This window comes from Onychomys torridus, chromosome 4 (assembly GCF_903995425.1).
Source record: "Onychomys torridus chromosome 4, mOncTor1.1, whole genome shotgun sequence".
NCBI lineage: Eukaryota > Metazoa > Chordata > Mammalia > Rodentia > Cricetidae > Onychomys > Onychomys torridus.
In genome coordinates this window covers 78,930,828-78,954,035 of record NC_050446.1, presented here as the reverse complement: position 1 = coordinate 78,954,035, position 23,208 = coordinate 78,930,828, and the positions used below count along the sequence as shown (strand labels likewise).

Genomic DNA, 23,208 nt, shown 5'->3' with positions numbered 1-23,208 from the left:
CCGTCACAAAATACCTGAGATCGGGCAATTTATAATTGGCAGGAGTTTGTTTTCTAACCATTCTGCCAACTAGGAAGTCCAAGACCAAGGCTCCAGAGTCTGGTAAAGGTGGTCTTGCTGTGTTAGCACATGGCAGAGGGCAGAAGGACGAAGAGCGAGAGGCAGGCTAAACTTACTTTTTTATGGTGCCATTTGTTTTAGTCACTGCTCTACTGCTGGGAAGAGACACCATGACTGAGGCAGCTCTTATGAAAGAAAGCATTTAGTTGGGGGCTTGCTTTCAGTTTTAGAGCTAGTCCATGATCATCATGGCAGCAAGCAGACAGGCATGATGCTAGGACAGTAGCTGGGGTGCTTCAAATCATGATCTGTAAGGCAGCAGGCAGAGAGAGGGAAGAGTCTGGGCCTGGCATAGGCTTTTGAAACCTCAAAACCTACTTCTAGTGACACACTGCCTCCAACAAGACCACACTCACTCCAACAAGGCCACACCTCCTCATCCTTCCCCAACAGTTCCACCAACTGGGGACCAAACAATCAAATCTATGAGCTTATGGGGCTATTCTCATTCACACCACCACATCATTGATATGCCCCATGAGACTCTGTGGACCTATCAGTGGCCAAAGTTTCTACCTCCTAACACTGATAAAACAGCAATAAATTTTAATTAAATATCTTATTTCTTATTCATACATGTATATAGTATAGTTGTATCCAAACCACCCTCCATTCCTTTTCTTCCAGTTCATCCCCACCCCCTACTTTTCCCTCTGAATTTCCTGTGCTCTCTTTTTCTCTTTCAAATTTAGTATCTTCTGAGTTCATTTAGGACAACCTGGATATGTATGGGTATGGAACCATCTACGGGAGTATGGGTAGCCTGCATCTCTGCAGAGAAGTGACTTTCCCTCTCTGATTAGCTAGGGGTGGGACTTCATGAGCCTCTCTCCCATCCATTCTGGGATTTTAGCTGGATTGATCTAGTACAGGTCTTGTGCACGCAGTCACAGTGTCTGTGAGTTCCCGTGTGTAACTGCACTGTCATGTCTAGCAAATACTGTTCTGCTACAGACATCTACACCATCTTTCCACCTCCTCTTGCTCAGTGAGGGAACTTCTGTAAATGTGTATTTAGAGATGAGCACTTCACAGTTTTTTAGTCTCTGCATGTTGACCAGCTGCTGGTCTTTGAGGAGAAGCTTCTCTGATAAGGCCTGAGTGATGTACTAATCTATGAGTATAAAAATAACTCATGGATCTGGGGTGGAGAGATGGCTTACCAGTTGAGAGCACTTGCTGCTCTTTCAGGGGACCTGGGTTTGGTTCACAGTACTCACACAGCTGTTCACTTTCATCTGTAACTCCAGATTCAGGGCTTCTAATGCCCTCTGGCCTCTGTGGACACCAGGCACGCATGTGATGCACACACCCACAGGTAGAACACTCATACACATAAAACAAAAATAAATGAGAATATTTTAAAAAGAACTCAGGGATTAACATTACTATGTCTATTTAAAAGAATAATAGTACTAGGTTCTCCTCCTAGGAGCTAGGACTAGGCAGCCACAGCTTTTTGGCACAGTTAATGATACCAGGCATGGGGCCCATCTTATGGAATGGGCTTTAAATCCAATAAAAATATGTTTGATTCCTCTCATACCATCCCTGCCACTGCTGCGCCAGTGCACATATCTTGATAGCTCAGTCATTATTACAGCTCGCAGGGTTCACAGCTGGGTAAGACCGATGATGACTGCCCCTCCCCCATGTCTATAGAACCTTCCAGCACTGTGAAAGTTAGCCAGTAGGACAGAGGTCTCCAGGAGCAACCAAATTTTAACATGAATTATAGAAAAGGCAAACATTCAAAGCATGAGAGCTGTCTCCAAGCTCTGTGGCTAACTAGGCACAGAGTGGGCGAAGCGATTAAGGATGGCAAAGCTGGTCACGCCCACCTCTTCCTTCCCTGCCTGTCTGCAGCACTTCCCACACTGCGAGACCACCTCTTCCCAGGGTCTGTTCCCCCAGGCAATCCCCTGGCTTGTGGCACGCTGAAACTCCTGTTCCACACGCTAGAAAGAGTAGGGCAGAACCTGGCCTGAATGGCTATTTGTTTCAAAAACGAAAAACAAATTTAAAAACAGTATCATTTAACAGAATTGGGTGAAAGCAACAAAACACAGTTGGGAACTGGAAATAAACCAAACCAGCATAAAGTATTTTCAGTAAAGAAAAGAAGGGGGAGAGGGATTCTAAGTTAGGGCTTAATTTGCCAGGCTTGGTTGGCTGGTATGACAAACGGAGGACATAAAATCACAGCATGACAGGGTTCACAATGCACATGTCACCATGTTGATAGCTGTAGGAGGAGGGAAAGAAAAGACATGGATTTGACAGGGAGGCTGAAAGCAACTTCATTTTGCACTGTGCTCTTGGGGAGCTCTTCATGGGTTTCTTGGCTTGAAAGGTACTAGAGAGACAACACTTTCGGTGATTTTTTTTTTTTTTTAATAAAGCTTTTCCCTGGGAGCTCTGTCTAGACTCTTCAACATAACTTCAGGCCAGCTGCCCAACCTTCCATGATGGACTGTTGCTGCGGTAGGCATGTAGTTATCTCTCGGCAGGTGTCCATGGAAGAAATGACCCACTTTCCCGATAGCACTAAGAATGGTTTGAGAGACAGTTCAAGTGTTCGCTACTTAGGGAAAAAAGATAGCCATGAGCTAGGGGAGCTGGGGAGAGGCACGAGAGACAGAATGCAAAGAGACGGGGTGGTAGAGAAGCCAGCAGGAAGAGAAGGAACTTGGAACTTGTGGCTCAGGGGTATGGCTCCCCATAGCTGCCTGCTGTGTGTCTGTTGTCAAAGGTTGGAGTTCCCTGTTAATTGCTGTTCACAGCACAACCCTCAGAGACTCTGCTGTGAGCCACCCAGCTAGGGCAGGGCACAGCGAAGCAATCATTGTCTGGTGTGCAGGGACATCATTACCTTCAGAGCAAAGTGCTGTGGATATTGCTCTGTATAAATAAAATGCTGATTGGCCAGTAGCCAGGCAGGAAGTATAGGTGGGACAAGCAGAGAGGAGAATTCTGGGAAGTGGAAGGCTGGGGCAGAGAGACGCTGCCAGCCACCGCTGTTACAAGCAAGATGTAAGGTACCAGTAAGCCACAAGCCACGTGGCAACTTATAGACTAATAGAAATGGGTTAATTTAAGATATAAGAACTGGATAGCGAGAAGCCTGCCACGGCCATACAGTTTGTAAGCAATATAAATCTCTGTGTGTTTACTTGGTTGGGTCTGAGCAGCTGTGGGTCTGGCGGGTGAGAGAGATTTGTCCTGACCGTGGGCCAGGCAGGACCAAGACAACTCTAACAACAGCAAAGTAACAGCAAAAAAGAAGCAAAGCTGAGATTCTCATGCTAACTTATCACCAAATCTTTCAAAAAATAGTTTTCAAGGTTCTTTTTTTTTCTAAAACTAGTTAAAATACCCTATTTTACAGTGTGCACTCTGTGGAGACATAAAGCAGACAACCTAACTGAGGCAGATGCTGTCTCTAGCTGGATTTATATACTCAGCTACCTTTTAAACCCGCTATCTGAGATCTTTGTAACCCTTCTTTGGGGTTTTTCTCAGAAGTCAAAAATGCTCTGTAGCTGATGTGCTATGGCACATCCTCAGCTGATGACAGATTAGATCCAAAAGACCAGTACCCCTGGCAAGGGATTCTGGGGTGTCAGTTACACTGTTGTAATAGCCGTAGTTTCCAGCTTTATGTTTGATGCTTATACAGGGAGCAGGTGGAGAAATCATCACCTCCCCAAGACCATCCAACGCCTAGTGAGTGACAAGACTCACCTGCAAGTGTGTTTTTCAGATGGAAACCCATACCTCAATCATCTCCTTTAGATGACCTCCAGGACCCTCATTCTAGGCCTGTATCCACCTCCCTGGATCACCATGATCCAAGAGCCAAGCATTTGACAAATGGAGATCATCCTTGAGCTTCTGGAGTCTACCATAACTGTCCAAACCTGCTCTTCCCACACCTGCTTCTTCTGCCTTGTCCACTGCATCTCTCAGAAGCCACAATGTAAAGGCTTCTGCTTACACTTCCTCCTCTCTCCCTCTGACCTACCTGTGTACCCTATCTTTCTCCCTCTCATGGCCTGGATCTTTCTTTGAGCTCAGTGTGTGGTGTAATAAATTGTCTTTTCAATGGCAGGCATCTCTTGACACTGAACAATAATAATTAAAACACCACCCCCTATACTTTTCCAGTGAGTCTGAGCCCCAGGTATCCTAAATATGAATCAACTCTTTCTTGTACCTCTATTGACTTCCATACATCCTTTCCTCATCTCCCGACTCCCTAGCTCTCCAGAGCCATCTTGAAAATAAACCATTTGCATTCAAATCCTCATAGATCATGCATCTACGGGGCTAACACAAGGCAGCAATCTATTCAGAGTTGCTCTGACAGAGCCCAACATCCTCTTCCTCAGCAGCTTAGGCTATCTCTACAGAACGCCAGGGTTCCATAGAATATACAGTTGGAAACTGCTTTCTTAATCTCTATGAAGTTAAAAGGTCTTAAGGGTTCAAGGAAAACACATCATAACCCACCCAGCAATATTGTCAGGGGGGTGGGAAAGCTCAAATTGACATGTTATAAATTACAGCAAAATAAGAACAAGTGTGCCTAGGAGAATCGATGGATTAGAATAAGCATCTCTTTACATGGCAGCCTGATTTATCCCCAAGTAGACAGTCACACACCAGGCACATGCCCACATTGGAATTCTGGTCATTGAAACATGTTAAATAACAGTCTGGTTGGCACAGTGAGCTAAAGAGGTAGTTCAGCAACAGGGTCACACCTGCCTAGGATGTGCAAGACCCTGGGTTCAGTCCCCAGCACTGCTAAAAAAAAAAAAAAAAAAAAAAAAAAAAAAAAAATGTTAGCCATGGTAATGCAATGTTTTCTCTGAAGGCACAATAAACCAGTGGGTGCTCCAGGGTCTAAGCTTTTAACGTGTTCATGTTCCTCATTAGTATATGTCTAATACTTCCAAAATAACCTACTGTCGATTGCCAATCTGCCTGCTTATTGTGCCACTGCTCTTACTAGTACATCTTTTGTTAATGGGCTAATTGACACTGGCTGGATAGCTATAAAGTGCGGGTTATTTTTTTCTCAAAAATATAGTTGTAATTAAGTCAAGGATTCGAATTCTTTGGGATCTGCTTTAAGGCACGAGTCACTCCAAATGTATGCAGCTCACTGCCTGCTGTGCCCAGGAACCTTTCCTAAAGGAAGCCTCTAGTTTCAGACAACTAGAGGGTACAGTTTATAATATAAGGTTTATGCTGCCATATTAGCAAGGGTTCTTTTGCTTGCTAACAATGGAAATCCAGCACACACTGGTTAAACAAAAGGGGACTGTATTACTGAGCGTTACTGCAAGGCCAAAACTTTAGTCTGGCTAGATCAAGGGAACTATACTGATTTGGGTTTCGCTTTCTCTTCACTTTCCCAGCCTCTTTTGAAGGTAGGCTAAAACCTTATGATGGCAAAAACCCAGCTGCAAGAAACCCTAGGTTTGTGTCCCTCAAATCCAAAAGAGCCCCTCTTTCCTAGTTTTCCTGGCTGTAGCCACAAGACTCAGTCTCACTGACCCAACTTAAGTCACGTGCCCACCTCCTTGACCAATCACATGGATGTAGGGATATGATTCTGTGGTGGTCCAATCTGAGCCAGTTCCTACCCCTGCAGGAAAGGTAGCCTCCAAGAAGCACCATGCTATACTTACCAAGAGGGCAAGTACCATGGAGCCAGGCAGGCAAAAAGAACAGATTCTCTTAAAGTCGGTGTGGTTCCTGGTGGTGATGGAGGAGATTTAAGAGTGTCTGCTGTTTTCATGGCTAAGAGCTAGGGTGGAGTCTTGCCTTGAAGTTCTTGCTGGTCCCTGTGTGACTGAATGCTGTAAGCAACTTATTGTATTCATAAAATAATTGTGTGTGTGTGTGTGTGTGTGTGTGTGTGTGTGTGTGTGTGTGTGTGTGTATGTGTGTGTGTGTGTTTGCGAGAGTGCATGCTCGCACACGCCAGGTCTTTTCCTCCAAACATGAATATCTAGAATCCTTAAACTGAAACATGTAATTGGTAGTACTTAGGAGTTCTCTGAAGATGGTCTAGAGGCATAGTTATTTTGCTGTTGGGTGAAGGGGACTTTTAAGCCCTCTGTCATTCTGCAGAATCCCATGGAAGTCATCTGTGCTTAGTGGGTCTCACTCCTGCAGACAAAAGTCGCCGCTTGTGGGAGGAAAAAAGCATTCCAGTGTTCTCTCTATGTGGCTGCTCTCTGTCCCCTCTGTAGACAGATTCCTCCATCGACAAGCAGAAACAGGATGGTGGCAAATGTATGAATCTTTGAGAAGTAGCTGAGTTGACACCTTGGACAAGCTACTGCTACCTGGGCCTAAAGAGCTTTGGGCTCACTTGAGGGGCTGCATCTATTTCGAACTCAGCTAAAGGGTCACTTCCTTTAATAGGCCTTCTCTGACCTTCCTGGTTACCCTTTGTCTAAGCTTCTTATTTTTATTTATGTGTGTGTGTGTGTGTGTGTGTGTGTGTGTGTGTGTGTGTGTGCATGTGTGCATGTGTATTTGTGCTGTTAGGTATCATCCTTCAAAATTTACCCACTATCTGTTGAGGCAAGGTCTCTCATTGCCCTAGAACTTGTCAAGTAGGTAGTCTGGCTAGCCAGTGAACCCACAGGTCCTCCTGTCTCTGCCTCCCCAGTGCTGGGATTACAAGTATGCTTTACCACACCTGACTTTATTAATATTATTATTATTACCATCATCATCATTATTATTAACAACATATATTCTGGGACTTGAACACAGGTCCTCATATTTGCAAGATACTTTACCAAGTAAGCCAACTCCCCAGCCCTCCTTATTTTTATTAATAATACTAATCACTCAGAAGTTAGCATGCCAGTTTGTCCCCCCCATGGGGTACAAACAGAAGAAGTACCAAGGTCATGGATGTTCAGCTTCCAGGTACTTAGTACATACCACTAGGCACTTGGTAAAATAAATAAATAAATAAATAAAATTTTAATTAAAAAATTGGTGACTGGTTGGCTGGCTAGCTGAATAGGCCCCAAGTCGCCTTCAGGCTTATTGTCTTCGCCAAGGAAAGAAAAGAAATCGATCAGTGATCATAGCATTCAAAGTGGCCCGTTCTCTATAGGCTTCATTTACTAACACATTGTAGGAGTCCATGCCTGAAATCTAAAAGATGAAAAAGGACCAGGAGGCTGTTGAGTCAACAGAGTCAGCAAAGGCAAGTTTGTTCTGCAATGTTAGCTGTCCTCGAGGGTCAGCAGAGAACCCCCAGCCTTACCATCAGCAGAATTTTAGATGAGGCTGCTCTACTCTAATTGATTGTAGTTGCCTAATTTGATATGAAAGAATGTATAATTCAGCTAAATAATTATAGCATCTTGGGCAGCTCACGGGGTAGGGTACCTTGTTCCCCTACTTCCTCTTACAGCCAAAGACTGAGTACCATCAGTTCTGAGATTCTGAGGCCAATCCAAACCCTCCACTGGTTGCCTGTAGGTTTGGATCAGTGGAGAATTCCATCTGTCAGGACATTTGCTGCATCATAACAGTTGTTGGATTTCCTTCAGGCAACAGATGAAGAACTCTGTCTACCGAAGCCGGCAGTCTCTGAACAGCCCAAGCCCAGGAGAAACCGAGATGGACCTTCTGGTCACACGGGAGCGACCCCGGCGTGGAATCCGGAACAGTGGATACGATGTAAGTGTCTGGGGGACTGGGGTGGATGCAAGCTTTCCCCAGAAAGCCAGAGGATACAGCATGTTCCAGTTTACCACATGTTTGGGGAGTTTCAAGATGCCCTGCAATGTTCCGTTTGGGTTTTATGTTATGGGGGAAGGGTGTTAGGGATGGGGGACATGTGGTTTGTTTTCCTCCTTTGCAAAGTAAGCTGCTTGGGACGTGTGAGAGTGATTGTGATTTCTAAACTGTTCTATTTTGTAAACAGTGTATTATTGACCTCAAATTCAAGGGAGATTGTAAATGGTCTCAATTCCTTCCCTCTTACTGGTAGAAACATGATAACAGCTGTAGCAATGCACTAGGAGTTCGTGGAACACTGGCTGCTTTTAATCTATAACAGTTTTGAAAATTTGGACTTGTTCCTGATTTCGTAACTCCTTAGTGAGCCATGGAAACAATGAGATGTCCAACAGTGAGAGCTGCTTCCGTTTGACAGGCCTGGGCTCAGTGATGTGTCCAGACTGCCAGCACTCCTCCAGCCCTTCAGGTTTCTCCACATGAGGAGGCTCCAACCAGTTCCTTCCCTCGAGACGGAGCCCTCCTGAACTTGGAGTTACACCCATGAGCTTGTGTGAACGTTCCCACACTTGAGGTGGAGATGCACACTGCTACTCTCCCTGCCTCACAATTTCAAAGCATCTTCGTGTAATCTCAGTGTTATGGGAAAAAATGCTTCTTTCCCTTCCCCCTTAATATTTCTTTAATTACAAATTAATTTTTGTATAACAAGAGTAACAACTCAAATACTGGAGAAACTTACAATTTGAGAAATGGTGATTTGAACAGGACACTTCATTTCTTTAAATATATCATGCTGATTTGAAGGCTAGAAGATTTTTTTTTCCCTTTTGAGATTAATCATTGTTTGCTCTAAGTACTTAAAATGGGCTTTTTAAATGGTCCAATTTAAAAGAGGTAATTTGAGTCTCTGATGATCTTTCTTGATTGAAATCTAATGTTGTGTTATAGTGATGTTCATCTCTTTTCTCAAGTGCGGGGCACTGAACCCAGGGTCTTGGACTCATTCAGCAAGACTCCCTCACTGATCAGTGTCCCCGTCCACTCATCCTTATCCTTCAGTGATACTAATCTCTGTCTTTTCTTCACAAAACAGCTTGAGGTTGTCACTTTGCAGATCTAGACACTCTGACCTCGTATTTTGATATTACATCTTTGCTTTTCTGCTAAACTCTCCTAACAGAGACTTTTTCCCTTTATAAGAAATATTTCTGGGCCAGGGAGATGGCTCTGTGGGTGAGAGGGTCTGCTGTTCAAATAAGAGGACCAGAGTGTGGATCCTCAGACACCTCTGCTAAAATCAAGCATGGCTGCAAATGCCTGTGACCTCTGCCCTAGCTGAAAAGATGTGGTTCAAGTTCAATGAGAGACACTGTCTCAAAAAATAAGGAGAAGCAACCTGAGAAATGGCTGAGCAGTTAAAGTGCTTGCCACACTGCTGGGAAGATAGGACTTCAAGCCCAGAAACCCAGGTAGATGCCAGGTAGACATGACAGCCTAAGATTCAGAAGGCAGAGACGAAGGATCCCCAGAGCAAGCTGGCTAGCGAGACTTTCCGTGTCAGTGAGCTCTGGGTGTGACAGAGAGACCCTGCCTCAGTGAATAAGGTGGAAGAGTAATAGAGGAAAATTCCCCACATCATTCTCGGGCCTCCACAGACATGCACATACATGGGCATCCCCATATATATTCAAACACGCATAAACACACACACACCACACACAAGTTACCTCCCCCATATATACACAAATAAATAAAAAAGCAAATGAGAGCCTGGCTTTAGAAAAATCAGCCTAAGTTTTAAGTTTCCATCCTTCCACCCCTGTCAAGAGGCCAAGAGCACCATTTCTAGAAGCTTGCCTAGTTTGGGGACATTTTCTTCCACTCAAACCCCTGAGACATGCTAGGCTCTTCATCCAAGATAACTATTAATAGGTTTCTTGTAAGAGTCTAGGCAGAGATGTTTTTACAGTTATGAGGAAATAGGCCAGAGGTTTCCTACTGATCTTGAAGGAACACAACACATTTTTAGCCATATAGAATAACTTTCAACTTTAGAAGGTCAGGTTAGTAAACTACCTAGAATAATAAATTGCTCAGCCTTCACTGATGTGTGTAAACATGTGGGTGTGAGTGTGCATGCATGTATGCACGTGTGTGTGTGTGTGTGTGTGTGTGTGTGTGTGTACTTTTCTTTGAAATATATGCGTTATTCTTTAAAACATTGTAAGTTTCTTTAAGCCAAATGCTCATACAGAAAATAATGCTAAGACTTCAGACTGTGAACCAGGACTGCCCTTCCTGTCTCTTGAACCATTCATGACAAGTAGTTAACCTTCCTTGGCCGCACAGTACAGATCAAGTCCTATTCTGCTCACTTTAGTGTGCTATATAGTTGAATTTTCATGTTTCCAGTCATTATACCCGTTTCACAGAAGAGGAAACCAGGGCTCAGACTAGATCCATAGTCTGTCTGCCTTCCGGGCTCACGCTCTTAACCAGCATGCAATGTGACTTCTCAATACCTCCTTCCTGCTATGCAGCTGATCTCACGTAAGACATCTCCTGTATTTCTGAACCTCTGTGGGAGATCAGTTGTGAGGTCTCAGAGGAATCCTTATGTAGAAAAGCTTATATAAAAATAAAAAAGATCAGCAAATAAAGAAGGGAAAGAAGTAAGTGATAGTTTTAAACAATGCATTCATTTTCCAAAAGTGTCAAGGCCCTCCTGGTAAAAGAATCCATTAGGCCAGCAGCGAACCTGTCACTTGGTTGGAAATGTGCTGTTCTGCCTCCTGGGTCTGGAGATCGCAAACTAGGCCAAAATATTTAGACCTTTCTGCCAGGTTAAGGAAACTCAATGCTGTGGGAACAAAAAAATCAGGGAGATTGATTTAATTTTGAATTTACCAAACGTTGACTACTTTACATCCCCATAGGAAAAGCCTTCATATCGAAATAAATGAATAAATACACAAATAAGCAGGTAAAGTGTGCTGCACAAGCAAATCTTAGCCACAGGATGGAAGGCAGCCTGGGCTGTTGCACAATTCCCATAGCCTCCTTCCAGCCCACCTCCATCCCCTCAGGCCCCTTGGTCTCTTGGTTTGGTTCCAGACCCCCTTAGTTTTTCTTCACTGCCCCTTCCTTTGAGGACATCTCCGTTCATTTGTGACTCCCGCTGACCCACAGAACCATTCTGTCCTAGGGACCATCAACTGCCACACTGGGCTAGGATGCAGATTACAGCATTCCTTAACTCACATCAGAGAAATTTCTTCTCGCAGTAAATTGCAATTAACACAGAGACCCACAACTGGACAAGGTGTGGAGAGTGAGAGTCTTTGGAGCACTCAGCACTAAACCGAATGTCTTTATCAACTCCGTCCCTCAAGGCCTAGGGAGCTATCCAGTAGAGGAGGTGGAGAGATTATAACAGCCAGAGGTGGTGGATGGTTCCAAGGAAACAGTGTCTTCCAGACGCAACAGGGCTGATCCACATATGAATTCGCAGAGACAAAGACACATGCATAAGACCTGTGCAGGTTCAAGCCAGATGAAATCTCAGCACTAGGAAGGGGAAGCAGACTCAGCCCCACCCCTAACCAAGAAGATACATGCACTTGCCAGGAAAGGGGAACCAGCTTTCTCCAGTGGAGTGACACCAAGTAAATCAGTCACACTCCAGACAGGCCTCATGCCCGCAAGCAGTTGACCAACACAAAACAGACTCCATGTTCTTTCTGCATGTGCTTTTTGTTTTATTTTGGTAATTTTTGTTGTATTTGTTTTTGTTTGTTTGTTTTAATATTCAGTCTTGGTGAGGTTTTTTTTGGTTGTTTTGAGATAGAGAGAGAGAATGAAGTTGGATGGATAGGGAGGTAAGGGGATCTTGGAGGAGATGCAGGGGGAAGAACATGAACAAAATACATTGTATGAAAGCAATCTAATAATAAATAAATATTAAAAGAAAAGTTTCCCATCTAGCCAGAGCTGTTGGATCTGCAGAGGAGAGAGCCCTGTGAAAGTTTGGAACTGCCATGTTTTGCAGAAGCTACTCCGAACATCCTCCTCCCTCCATCAGCCAGGACACTGAGTGATTAGTGACCTAATTAGGGTCGTTTTCTAAGAGTACACACTCATGATAAAAGGATGAAGTATGTTTAAAAAGATGTCCTAAACTGATCACTCTTAACAGGCAGACTAGATAATTAAACCATTTTTGGCTTTGAACTTAATTCCTCCTAATGCATATAGCAGGAAGAAAACAGAATATCAGACTAATGTACAAAGAAGAGGGAGCCTCTAAAATTTTAAAAAGCTTATCTTTGTGTATATGTGTGTGTACATGTTTGTTGTGCATGGTGTATGTATGTGTGCATGTGTGTATGCACCTGTGTGTGTAGGTGCTTGCACGCCCATGTGTGCCTGTGTAGAGGCCAGAGTAAGACTTCAGGTATCTTCCAATATCACTCTCCACCCACCTTTCCCCCAAGACAGAGTTTTTCACTAAACTTGGAACTCACTGTTTTTCCATTTAGGCTGGCCAGCAAGCTTCAGTCACCCCAAGTCTCCACACCCTCTACCCCTTGCCCTGGGGTTACAGGTGCATATGGTCATGCCTAACTCCTTTAAAGGCATTGATTTTTATTGTTTATTCATTTGGATTGTGTATGTATATTTGTGTCTGAGCATGCCTGAGTGTGCTGGTACCCATGGAAGCAAGATGAGGGTATCAGAGTCAGCAGGCCTAGCTTCTCAGCCTTTGTGAGCCACCCCGTGTGAGTCCTGGGAACAGAACTCTGGTCCTCTGCAAGAGCAGCAAGCACTCTTACCTGCTGACCATCTCTCTAGATTTTATAAATCTTACGTAAAATGTTGCTTTCTGAGCTGGAGAGATGGCTCAGCAGTTGGGATGTATGTCATACCTTTGCAGAGGGTGGGGACTGGATCCTAACACCTACCCTGGTGACTCACAACCACCTGTGACTCCAGCTCCACAGCATCTGATGCCATCTTCTGGCCTCCTAAGGAACCTGCACTCACATGACATAATTTTTAAAACATAATTTAAAAAAAAAAAAAACCTTTTTAAAGCCTATGTTAAAATAAAATAAAATGTGACTTTATGAATGAAAATTATGTAGAAAATAATTAATTCATGAATAAAAGAAATGTCCTACTCTGATTTTTGGGCAGAATAAGGACTGAAATGACTTCTTCCTGTACCAGCCCAACCGCTTACCCAATGTGCACAGATGGAGCAGGCTTGGCTTCTAGAGGGCTGGAAACATTCAAATCATCCCCAGAATTAAAAACGCACTCCTTGGCTGGTTATTTTGTCCCTTTTAGGGGACATTTGTTTCTTTGCCTTGCAATGCTGGCTAAGTAACCCAAGGCTTCCTGCATGCTAGCTAGACAGTCATTCTATCACTGAGGTACATCACAAGCCCTGAGGTCTGTCTGTCTGTCTGTCTGTCTATCTATCTATCTATCTATCTATCTATCTATCTATCTATCTATCTACCTACCTACCTACCTACCTACCTACCTGTCTGTCTGTCTTTCTTTCTTTCTTTCTCTCTCTTTATCTTTCTTTCTTCCTTCCTTTCTTTCTTTTTATCGTATTAAACTCTCACCCTCCAAGATCTGCCCTCTGTTCCCCAACCCCACTTAACTTCTTGTCCTGATCCAATTTGTACCATCCATATAGTCATGGGTGTGGGGCTATCCACTATCCACTGGAGCATGGTTGACCTACCAGGGGCTACAGTCTTTAAAGAAAACAAACAAACAAACAAACAAACAAAAAAAGGCTTTCCCTACCCCAGAAGGCACCTGAGGTGTTTCTGGGAGATTGTGTGTTTTCAAGTCTACGACAGAAATGGAGACAGCTCTCAGTCTTGACAGTGGGGGAGCACCTGAAATGACTGTTTGACCTCCAGCTTTGAGGATGAATATTAACCTCTCAAAAATGCCATTGTTACCAGCTAGGGGACTGAATTGAGTGTCTTCTCTGCCGGTTATAGAATTAAAGGCAGGGGGAAATCTCAAGCACAACAGGTAGCAGCATGGAGAATCTCAGACACAGCAGGCAGAAAGAATCAACAGATGAAAACCAGCTTCTAGTAATGGTGGAAAGGGACACATACACAGCAAGGAACACAGAACAGGGGCCTCTGCACGGAAGAGGGGGGCCCAGGAAGCCGAAATCTAGGCCCTCCTTGAGGGCTGAGGGTTTTAAGAGTCTTTGGTAGCTGGAATTGGGGTCCTCTTCTCTTAATTTGGTCAGTTTAAACAACGACAGGGAAGCTTATAGGCCCACCACTTTGGGTAACCCTGGCCTGGCTGGGCCTTGAACTTCTTCAAAGCTTTTGCTGGCAGGTGTGTCCTCTTTGTGGGAGAGGAATGCCTACCAGGCCATTGTCTCAAGCTACCAGGCCTTGCCTCATCTCAGATAAGGAAGGTGAAGAAGAAGCTGAAAGTTTGCCATCTTTATTGTCTGTGGTCCCTGTGCCTCGCAGGGATCTGTCTAACTCCCAGACCTTCATTATAAGCTGATTCTCTGAAATTTCTCTCAAATGCTTTGCCTGAAGTTCCATATTGTAGAGCTACAGGTGGCCCCTGACACATGAGGGTTTTATTTGTGACATTTTTCCTTCATGGTGGTGATTAAATCAATATGTATTCAGAAGAATTTGTATTTTAGATTTTGAATATTGATCTTTCCCTGGGTTCATATGGGGTCCCATGTGACCAACGATGCTGGCTGCCAAAGTGAACCACAACTTCCTAGTCGGGAGCTCCAAACTCTTCCACATTCCTCATACAAAACAGTTCCAGAGATCTGAAGACCTCATGGTTAGGTTTATCACAACAATGGGTCCATTTTAGTCACCAGTTTTCCGTATTAGTGACCTTTCTCATTGCTCTGAGAAAAGCAACTTGAGGAAGAAATGGTTTGTTTTGGCTTACACTCTGAGGGTCCGTTCCATGATAGCAGTGAAGGTCTGGCCGCAGGAGGGTATGACAGCTGGGCACATTGTGTCCACAGCCAAGAGCAGAGAGAGATGGATATGGGTGCTCAACTCACCAACTCCTTTTTGTTCCCTCTGGGACCCTAACCCAGGGGACAGTGTCACTGTTTGGGACTAGTCTTCTCTGCTGAGTTAAACCTTTCTGGAAACTCCCTCATAGACATACTCAGGGTTATGTTTCTGTGATGATGCTAAATCCAATCACGTTGACAATGAAAAGTAATTATCATAGAGATATGGGGGGATGACCACTGGCTCAGATCTCAATCTCCAACAGCTCGTGAAGCCTGGATACACTTTTTCTTGTGTAATGGGTGTTTATATGAGTGGCCATGTGCTAACAGGGCTGCCAGCTCCCTTAGTTACAGATGAGCTGTGGTTCCTAGAAGGAGACCAAGGAGTTGAAACAGTTATTTTGATGGATTCCATAAAGAATGAAATAAAATATGATCTAGAAAGCTGCCCTGACTGTATGCAACAGGCCATAGCAACTCTGGGGTCTCCTAGGTAATCTTGTTATGAATGCAAACTGTTCTGACCCCAACTTACTACCTCTCAGCATCTTTTGGCTTTCATAGAGACCAAGGCAGATCACAGGTATGTCCTCCAGTGTTGGAAACATTCCTACTGAGGGTCCTGTCAGCTTTTGACTTCCCTGGGAAGCAAAGAGCTAGACTTGGGACTTTGCCCTTTCCTCCAAGTGGTTTTGTTGTTTATTCTAGAAGCAACCTGCATGTTGCTCCCTTAGCTAGCATCTCTTGTGTTTAACCCTATCTCACCTGGAACTTTTCTACATAGTCCCCCATCTCAGAATTTAACCTCTTTCCCCCCACTTCTGCCAACTAATTTGTGCAGTAGTGACCTTAATTTGATATATTACCTGAAGTCCATTTGCAGTACGTTGTATTTTTATAGAACTTCCAGTCCAAAGGAGATCATCTGGTAATGGGAACTCGGACTCTCTGGGAGAACCCAAGGCAGGGGTTGAGGTCCTTGTGGTAAAGGAGCTGTGGATGAAGTCCTAATCTCATCAAGCTAGGGCTGTCCAGGAAGATGCTGACCTTACCAAGATGGAAGCCACTTAGTAAGGTTCAGGGGAGGGAGTAAAAGGTGGAATTCTTGTTGACAGGGTTGTGAGGCAGCAGGAAGGATGTCAGAGTACCTGAGTAACTCTACTCAGAGCCATACATGGCCCTGTAGGCCCAGCGCTTCTCTTCCATGAAGACAGCGTCCCACTGACAAGTGACAATCCTTCCCTTCGGCCAGGACCACTCAGGTGTTATCCACCTGCTCATTCCATCAGAGCCCCAGCTCTAGATCTGCCTGCTCTCATCCTGGGCTCCTACCTGGGCATTGTAGCTTCTCTCGGACTCTCAGACCTGTGACTTTAGGGTAGCCCCTGAATGCAGTATGATCTTTACATAAATACCTGTTGTCAAAGCGGGGAAAGCAGGACTGGGCAGAGTTAGAAGACAGACCATGGTGCAGATTCCATTGGGTCTCAGATGACTTTCACTGGAGTATAGATGGCCCTGCAGGGTTGTGCTGAGTTTGAGTGAAGCAGTGGATTCATAGACCAGTCATTGGGTATCTTTGGATAAGGTTCTTGTCTTTAGCTATGGATGGGTGTTCCTAGCAAGAGCTGATCTCTGAGGCTGACAGCTGGAGAGGTGCCTGGCACCTGGGCCCTCTTGTCCTGAGAAGCAATCCTGGTCTTCTAGTTTCTTCTATGCCTATGTGCCCTTTGGCCTACCTGTGGGTCCCTAAGCCTTTGGGGAGTCAATGCCTGTCAGCGTAGACATGAGAACACTCCTGGGGATTCACTGTCCCTTCCACTGCCCATCATACTTTTGTGGAGGAGATAGAAACAAGGTCTAATGATGTAGCCCTGGCTAACCTGGAGCTCACTATGCTGACCAGGCTACCCTCCAACTCACAGAGATCAGCCCGCTTCTGTAACCCAAGTCCTGGATTGAAGGCTGTGCCACCCTGGCCTGTATCCATCATACTTATTGAGTATGATAAAACCATTACAGGCTGTATGCATTTAACTGATTCAAATTCAACAACATGGCCCTCAAAGAAAAAAAAAAAGTTAACCTATTGCTAAAAAACTTATGTATATTCTGTTCACCTTGTATATACTTTTTTCCTACTTTCTATAAGACTATGCACAAGGCCATGTATGCAGTCCTGCATGGGTTCTTTAAGGGAATTTTCAGAAACTTAACTCTTCATGATTTTACCTTCTCTACTGGCATGAGTATCTAAGCTTCATATGTGAAGTTCTACTGTCCTACCTGGGTGAGACTCTGGGAGGGTGTGGTGGTTTGAAGAAAATGGCCCCCAAAGAGAGTGGTGCTATTAGGAGGTGTGGCCATGTGGGAGGAAGTATGTCACTGTGTGGGCAGGCTTTGAGGTCTCCTTTGCTCAAGCTTCCCTCAGTGTCAGTCAGTCAACTTCCTGTTGCCTGCAAGATGTAGCACTCTCAGGTCCAACACCACATCTGCCTGCACGCATCATGCTCCCCATCATGATGATAATGGATTAAACCTTTGAAACTATAAGTGAGTGACCCCAATTAAATGATTTACTTTATAAGAGTTTTTGTGGTCATAGTGTCTCTTCACAGCAATAAAAACCCTAACTAAGACAGAGGGGATGCTGAATCAATTCTGGGGCCTGTCCCAAGTTATGATTAATGGTGCAGAAAGGTACAGGTTTTCTGTGACAATGAACTTGGGTAGGGGAAGAGAGAGTCCTTCAGGAGGTCTGATCTTCCCTGGATGTCCCACAGCCACTGCCCAGTGTAGTAACTATCGCTCACCACCACGGACTGAGCAACGTCTACAACACCACACACTCTGCCTCCACACACTCTGCCTCCATATCTTCTTGTGACTCCTAGAGCTTTGAGTCTGGATCTCGAATCTAAGTTCCCAGCAGCTCAAGACTTAGGTGCTGTGGCTGAGCCAGCCATGTTCTGCTAGCTGGTACTTCCACTCCATCACCTGACCCATCAGCTGCAACCCAGATGCCCTTCCCCAAGTGTGTTGTGTCACGTGATTTCTTTGCTCCCTGTATTATGTGCTTATTGCTCTGTGGAAAGCACGTCTTCCTGCCTGCTTCATCTGATGTTAAGACTTGGGGCTGGTTAGTCTTCATGTGCTTTTTGTTGGACAGCATCCTTGGCTCTACCTGGGAGCTGCCAGTAGCCCCTCCCAGTCACGACAACCAAAAATATCTCAAGACATTGCCCTACATACCTCTCCAGGTAAAGATGCTGGTGTGGGCAGTGCTTTCAGAACTTACTTTAAATGTCATCTTGCCCACAGTCTCTTCCAACCCCCCCCCCATGCCTGTCTATGGGTTTGGCTTAGATGCCCATCCTTTTTTTGTTGTTGTTGTTGTTGTTGTTCCAGTAATACCTAGTCCTCAGCCCACAGTCCTTAACTCCCACCCCTGGCTTCTGCTTGTTGGTTTATTTGTATTATTTCTCCAGTTGACTCTTCAAGGGCAGAAATTATGTTTTATTCATGAAACCTCAGCACTCAGGATAGGAGCTGGCATACAGTATATGCAGTATCTCTATTTGTTGAGCAAATGAACAAACAAGGGTGTCAACCAGAAAAGGTGACCCCTGAGCTGAAACTTGTAAAGTGGGCACATTCATCCCCCTGAATCACACAAGCACTATGGAAGCTGTAGACGCATACTTGTGCACACTGCTGTTTGTAGTGAGTGGTGGTGATTGGTTCAGATGCTCTGGCTGAAAGCAACAGGATACTCAATGCCACTCAAACCATTTTCAAACAATAGGGAATGCATTAGTTATGGTAAGTTCAGGACAGTTTGATTGATATGTCAGTTCATCCCTCCACATTATACAGGGCTGGGTCTCCTTAGGCACAGGCTTGCTTCTCTCTAATGAGTGGCTGCAGCAGTCCCACCCATCACAACTGCCCCTTGCATTGACCAGCACAGCAGAAAATTCATGTCCTGATTATGAAACAAAATTTAGAATTTTTACTCCAATTGCGCCACCATAAAGTGAATGCCCAGTTCTGTGTCCGTCAAGTCAATTCGTAACAGCAAGAGCCACAACACTAATTGACTTACCCAAGCCAGGCCTAGCCAGTAGCCCTGGCACAGGCTTTGTCCCACCCAGAGCCCCTGGCTGAGACATAGGGTATGCTGGTTTGGTTTTGTCGACTTGTCACAAACCAAAGTCACCTGGGAAGAGGGAACCTCGACTGAGGAATTGCCTCCATCAGACTGACTTGTAGGCAAGTCTGTGGAACATTTTCTTGCTTAATGATTGATGTGGGAAGGCCTGGCCCACCGTGGGAGGTGCTACCCCTGAATTACATAAGATAGCAGCCTGAGCAAGCCAGGAAGCAGCATTCTTCCAGAGTCTCTGCTTCAGTTCCTGGCTCCAGGTTCCTGCCTCCAGATTCCTTCCCTGAACACCTGTCCTGACCTCCCTCAGTGATGGACTATTTCCTGGAAGTGTAAGATGAGATAAACCCTCCCCTCCCCAAGTGCTTTGGGTCAGTGTTTTGTCACAGCAATAAAACCAAACTAGAACATGGGTAGGGAGAGGATGGACGCCAAGGCTGTCACAGTACTCGCTGCTAGAGGAAGGCTCCTCTCTAAGGAAGCCCAGCACACTCCTCCATGCCACTGTCCCCTTCCATGTCAGCCTGTCCTCTTTGGGTGGCCACTCAGGACACAGCCAGCCTGGGTGGTACCAGGGCACCAGGGTGGTACCTCAGCTGTTCACTGTGGGGTTGGGAAGTCCAAGTCCAGTTGGAAGTGTGTGCATCAGAGGTGGATTTCAAAGAGGGGCTGCCAAAGAGGGTTTTGTGGGGTTTTTTGTTTTGTTTTGTTTTGTTTTGTACTGCTGTCAGACTTTTGCAAGGCTGAAGAGGAGGAAGAGCATATCAGGGTAGATGTGGGGATAGTCTGTCAGCTACGAAGCAGTGCTGACTCACAGGAGAGGACCTTCCTGGCCTGCAGCACCAGCTCAGCCAAGGTGATTCATCTCAAAGTACAAAACAAAACAACTTCCCAAGAGGCTTTCAGACGGACTCCTTTGGAAACAGTAGTTTTTAACCCGGTGACTGTGGCTTATTGACCACTCTCAAAGTTCACAAGCAAGGCAGGAACTGCAATCACAGATTCTGGAGCTGAACTGCCACCTAGCTGTGTGAATTATGGGTAGAACTTCACCTATCTGTGCTTTAGTGTGCCTGTGTATAAAATGGGAACAAACATGGTTTTCCCTCACAGGATTACTGTGAGAACAAATTGGCTGATGCTGGCAGAGCCGTATGTAGGAGGGAGGCAGGCAGGCAGGCAACAGTGGTACCCACAGCTCTCAGACTCCATCAGGGGTGAGTGATGCTCTGTCTTCTGCCTCCTTTCCACCGCAGCCCTGTAGACATCTCCCATCTTCTGTGAAATGTGTCCTACACCAAGGAAAGGGCTCATAGTACCCAAAGGGAACCTTTTTAGGTGTGATGGGTTTGGTGATGGGTACCTGAGACCTTTTCATGTCACTCCAGCACATGGCCACACCTCCAAAGGTCACACTTTCCCAAACAGTGTGGCCTCATGGGATATTTTAATCTACTCAGTACTGAACTCCCACTGTAAATGAAGGACAGCAGGCTAAGGGACAGAAACGCTGGAACCTGCCCTCTCAGGCTCCTGCTGCTAAGGAGGTTTGTTTAGGAGCAGGGATGATAGTGAAGAATGAGGATGCCTCCTGTCTCTCACTGTCCTCTCCATGTGGTCTCAGTTCTCACTCCTGGGAAGATTAAAAGTCAATGAAGAAACCCCATCCTGTTTCTTCAGCTTGCCCAGAACACAGAAACAATGCTGTCTTCTCACCCCGTGGCCTGTATGACTGCAGTGGGTCCCAGGAATGGATGTGAAATTTTGCAGGTGTAAGAAGTCCTCACCCACTTCTTTGGACCACAGCCTATGCTGATGAAGGCCAGTATCGCTTTATTGGTAGAGACTGATTCGAGATGTGGGCTCAGAAGGAAGTGGCTGCAGAGGCCTCTCCACTCCTGTGCCGAATTCCACAAAGGCAGAGCCCCTGGAGTTAGTTTTCCAGAGGCAGCTTTCTAAATATATCCCTGCTTCCAGTGAGGCGGGTAGCACGTGGGCTTGTGAGATCCAGAGCATGTGTTAAATGGGGGAGGTGGGCTGCGCTGTGTGGACCCCAGGACCATGATTAGTGGTAAGGGAAACAGACAAGAGCCAGATCCATGCCCAGGACCCATCTTAGTAACCATCCTTTCCGGCCTGCTCTTGGGCCCTTGCCAGGCAGATGTAGGATTTGTGGAGACTGTTCTCCTGGAAGGTGGAGCTGTGGTTAGCACCAAGGAGAAAAGCAGAGCCTTGTGGCAAATTTTGGAGGGGGCTTTTCAAACTTTTGTACTCTAAAATGCAGTGTCTGGGTGAGGACGAGTATGGAAAGGAGAGGCCTGTGAGATGTTCCTCTGCTTTGGGGTCATAACTGGGATTCTAGAATACAAACTCTTACAAGCCCTTCAGCTCCATTTAAAATATGACTGTCTAGTTCATCTAGAACTGTGAAGATTCCTTTTCTGCTGAAGACCTTTAAATAGATGTTCTTTAGGATTTTAAAACTACTTTGCACCCTTTCATTCCATGAGTATTTATTAAGGTCTCACTATGTGCCATTTGGGGACTCAGCAAGAAACAGGGCAAGTCTCTGCCCTCCAGGACCTTGCAGTCCAGTAGGAGAATGGAATTAAAGGCACAAAGATGGGCAGGGGAATGCCAAAGGGACACTGGAGAGCCAAGGAGCAGAGTGAACGGTAGAGAATGACAGGGACTGGTCTTAATATCTTAGCTAAGGGCAAAGGTCTCTGGGAAAGTCACTTCTGAGCAAGGACCTCACATCAGAGAGCCACACACGTTAGCCTGGGGAAAGAGAGCTCCCAATAATGGAACAGCAAATGGAAGGGCCCAGAGGAAGACACAGACTTGGGGAGCTTGGGGAACATCAAATGTACAAACAGTGCAGTTCCTCTTAGGAAAGGGCTCAGCCTAATTCCATCCTCCCTCTTCGTTTCTCCCACTTCTAATCCATCAAGTCCTGTTGGTCCTCTTCCAGACTGTGTCATGAAGTCACCACACTGTCTTTGCCATGACCACCCTCATCAAACCCCTGCCCTCTCATCTTGCCTGGAATAGTGCATGGGCCTCCTAGTAACTTCCTAGAAATTCCAGCCGCTCTTCCCTCCTGCTTAGAAGTCTCTAGGTGTTTGCTATTGCCCTCTGAAAACAGTCCAACCTTCTTTCCATGGCCTTCGGGACCTTTTGGGATCAGCCCCAATCCTGGCAATTGGAGCTTCAGCCACAAGGTCATGTCTTAGTTTGCTAGAGCACAAAATGGTGTCAATAATAGAAGTTTACTTCCTCAGAGTGCTGGGGACCAGGAGTCTTAGGTCAAGGTGTGGGCAGGATTAGTTTGCCCTGGTGTGCAGATGGAAGTCCTGCGGATTGTCAGCTGTCTTTCCACTATAGATGTCTGTATCCAAATGTCCCCCTTAGAAGGACATCTATAGTGTTGGTTTAGGGCCCATGCAAATGACTTCATTTTAACTTGATCACCTCTCTAAAAGACCCCCAAACAGGATCACATCCTGAGTCCCGGGGAATACCTCTGCAGGGTATGAATTTGGGGGTCACAATTCATTCCATAGTGGTTCTTTCTCTGTTTCACATGCTCTAAACTCTTTCCTACTTTAGGGCTTTTTATGAAGCCCTCCCAGTGATAAGTACATAGCCAGCCCCTTTGCCCTCAAGTCTTCAGAAATACCAGCTCCTCAGGCACATCTTCCCTGACTAGCCCCTTCAAACCAGCTCTGCTGCCACAACCCATTTTGTTTTATCATGGTGAAACTGATATATAGTAAAGTACTCTGATCTGTGGAAAATGTGCAGACCCTTGCAACCACCAGCCCAATCAAAATACAGAAGCTTTCTCTCTCTCACCTACCCACCCACCACAGATGGTTCCCTCATTCCCCTTTCAGTAAGCATCACCCTTCCAGGGGCAACTATTCTGATACCCACCCTCATGGCCCTGCTTCTTTCTGGACTCAAATGAATTGTTCAGTATAGACTGTGTGCCTGACTTCTTCCACTCCAGTTTATCTATCCCACTGCATTAGCAGTGTCTTGTTTTTTCCTGTTACTAGTCTATCATATAAATCCAATGCTATTT

At 45.4% G+C, this 23,208-nt stretch overlaps 1 protein-coding gene across 6 annotated transcripts in view; it reads left to right on the top strand.

Annotated features, from left to right (window-relative positions):
• The window catches only part of Kiaa1549l (KIAA1549 like), a 256,671-nt gene that overhangs the window by 201,811 nt on the left and 31,652 nt on the right, over window positions 1-23,208 (top strand). For all 6 annotated transcript variants that reach the window (XM_036184493.1, XM_036184492.1, XM_036184491.1 and 3 more), the window contains one exon: window positions 7,713-7,842. In XM_036184493.1, coding sequence (XP_036040386.1) covers window positions 7,713-7,842 — 130 coding nt within the window. The remainder of the gene's footprint in view (window positions 1-7,712; window positions 7,843-23,208) is intronic.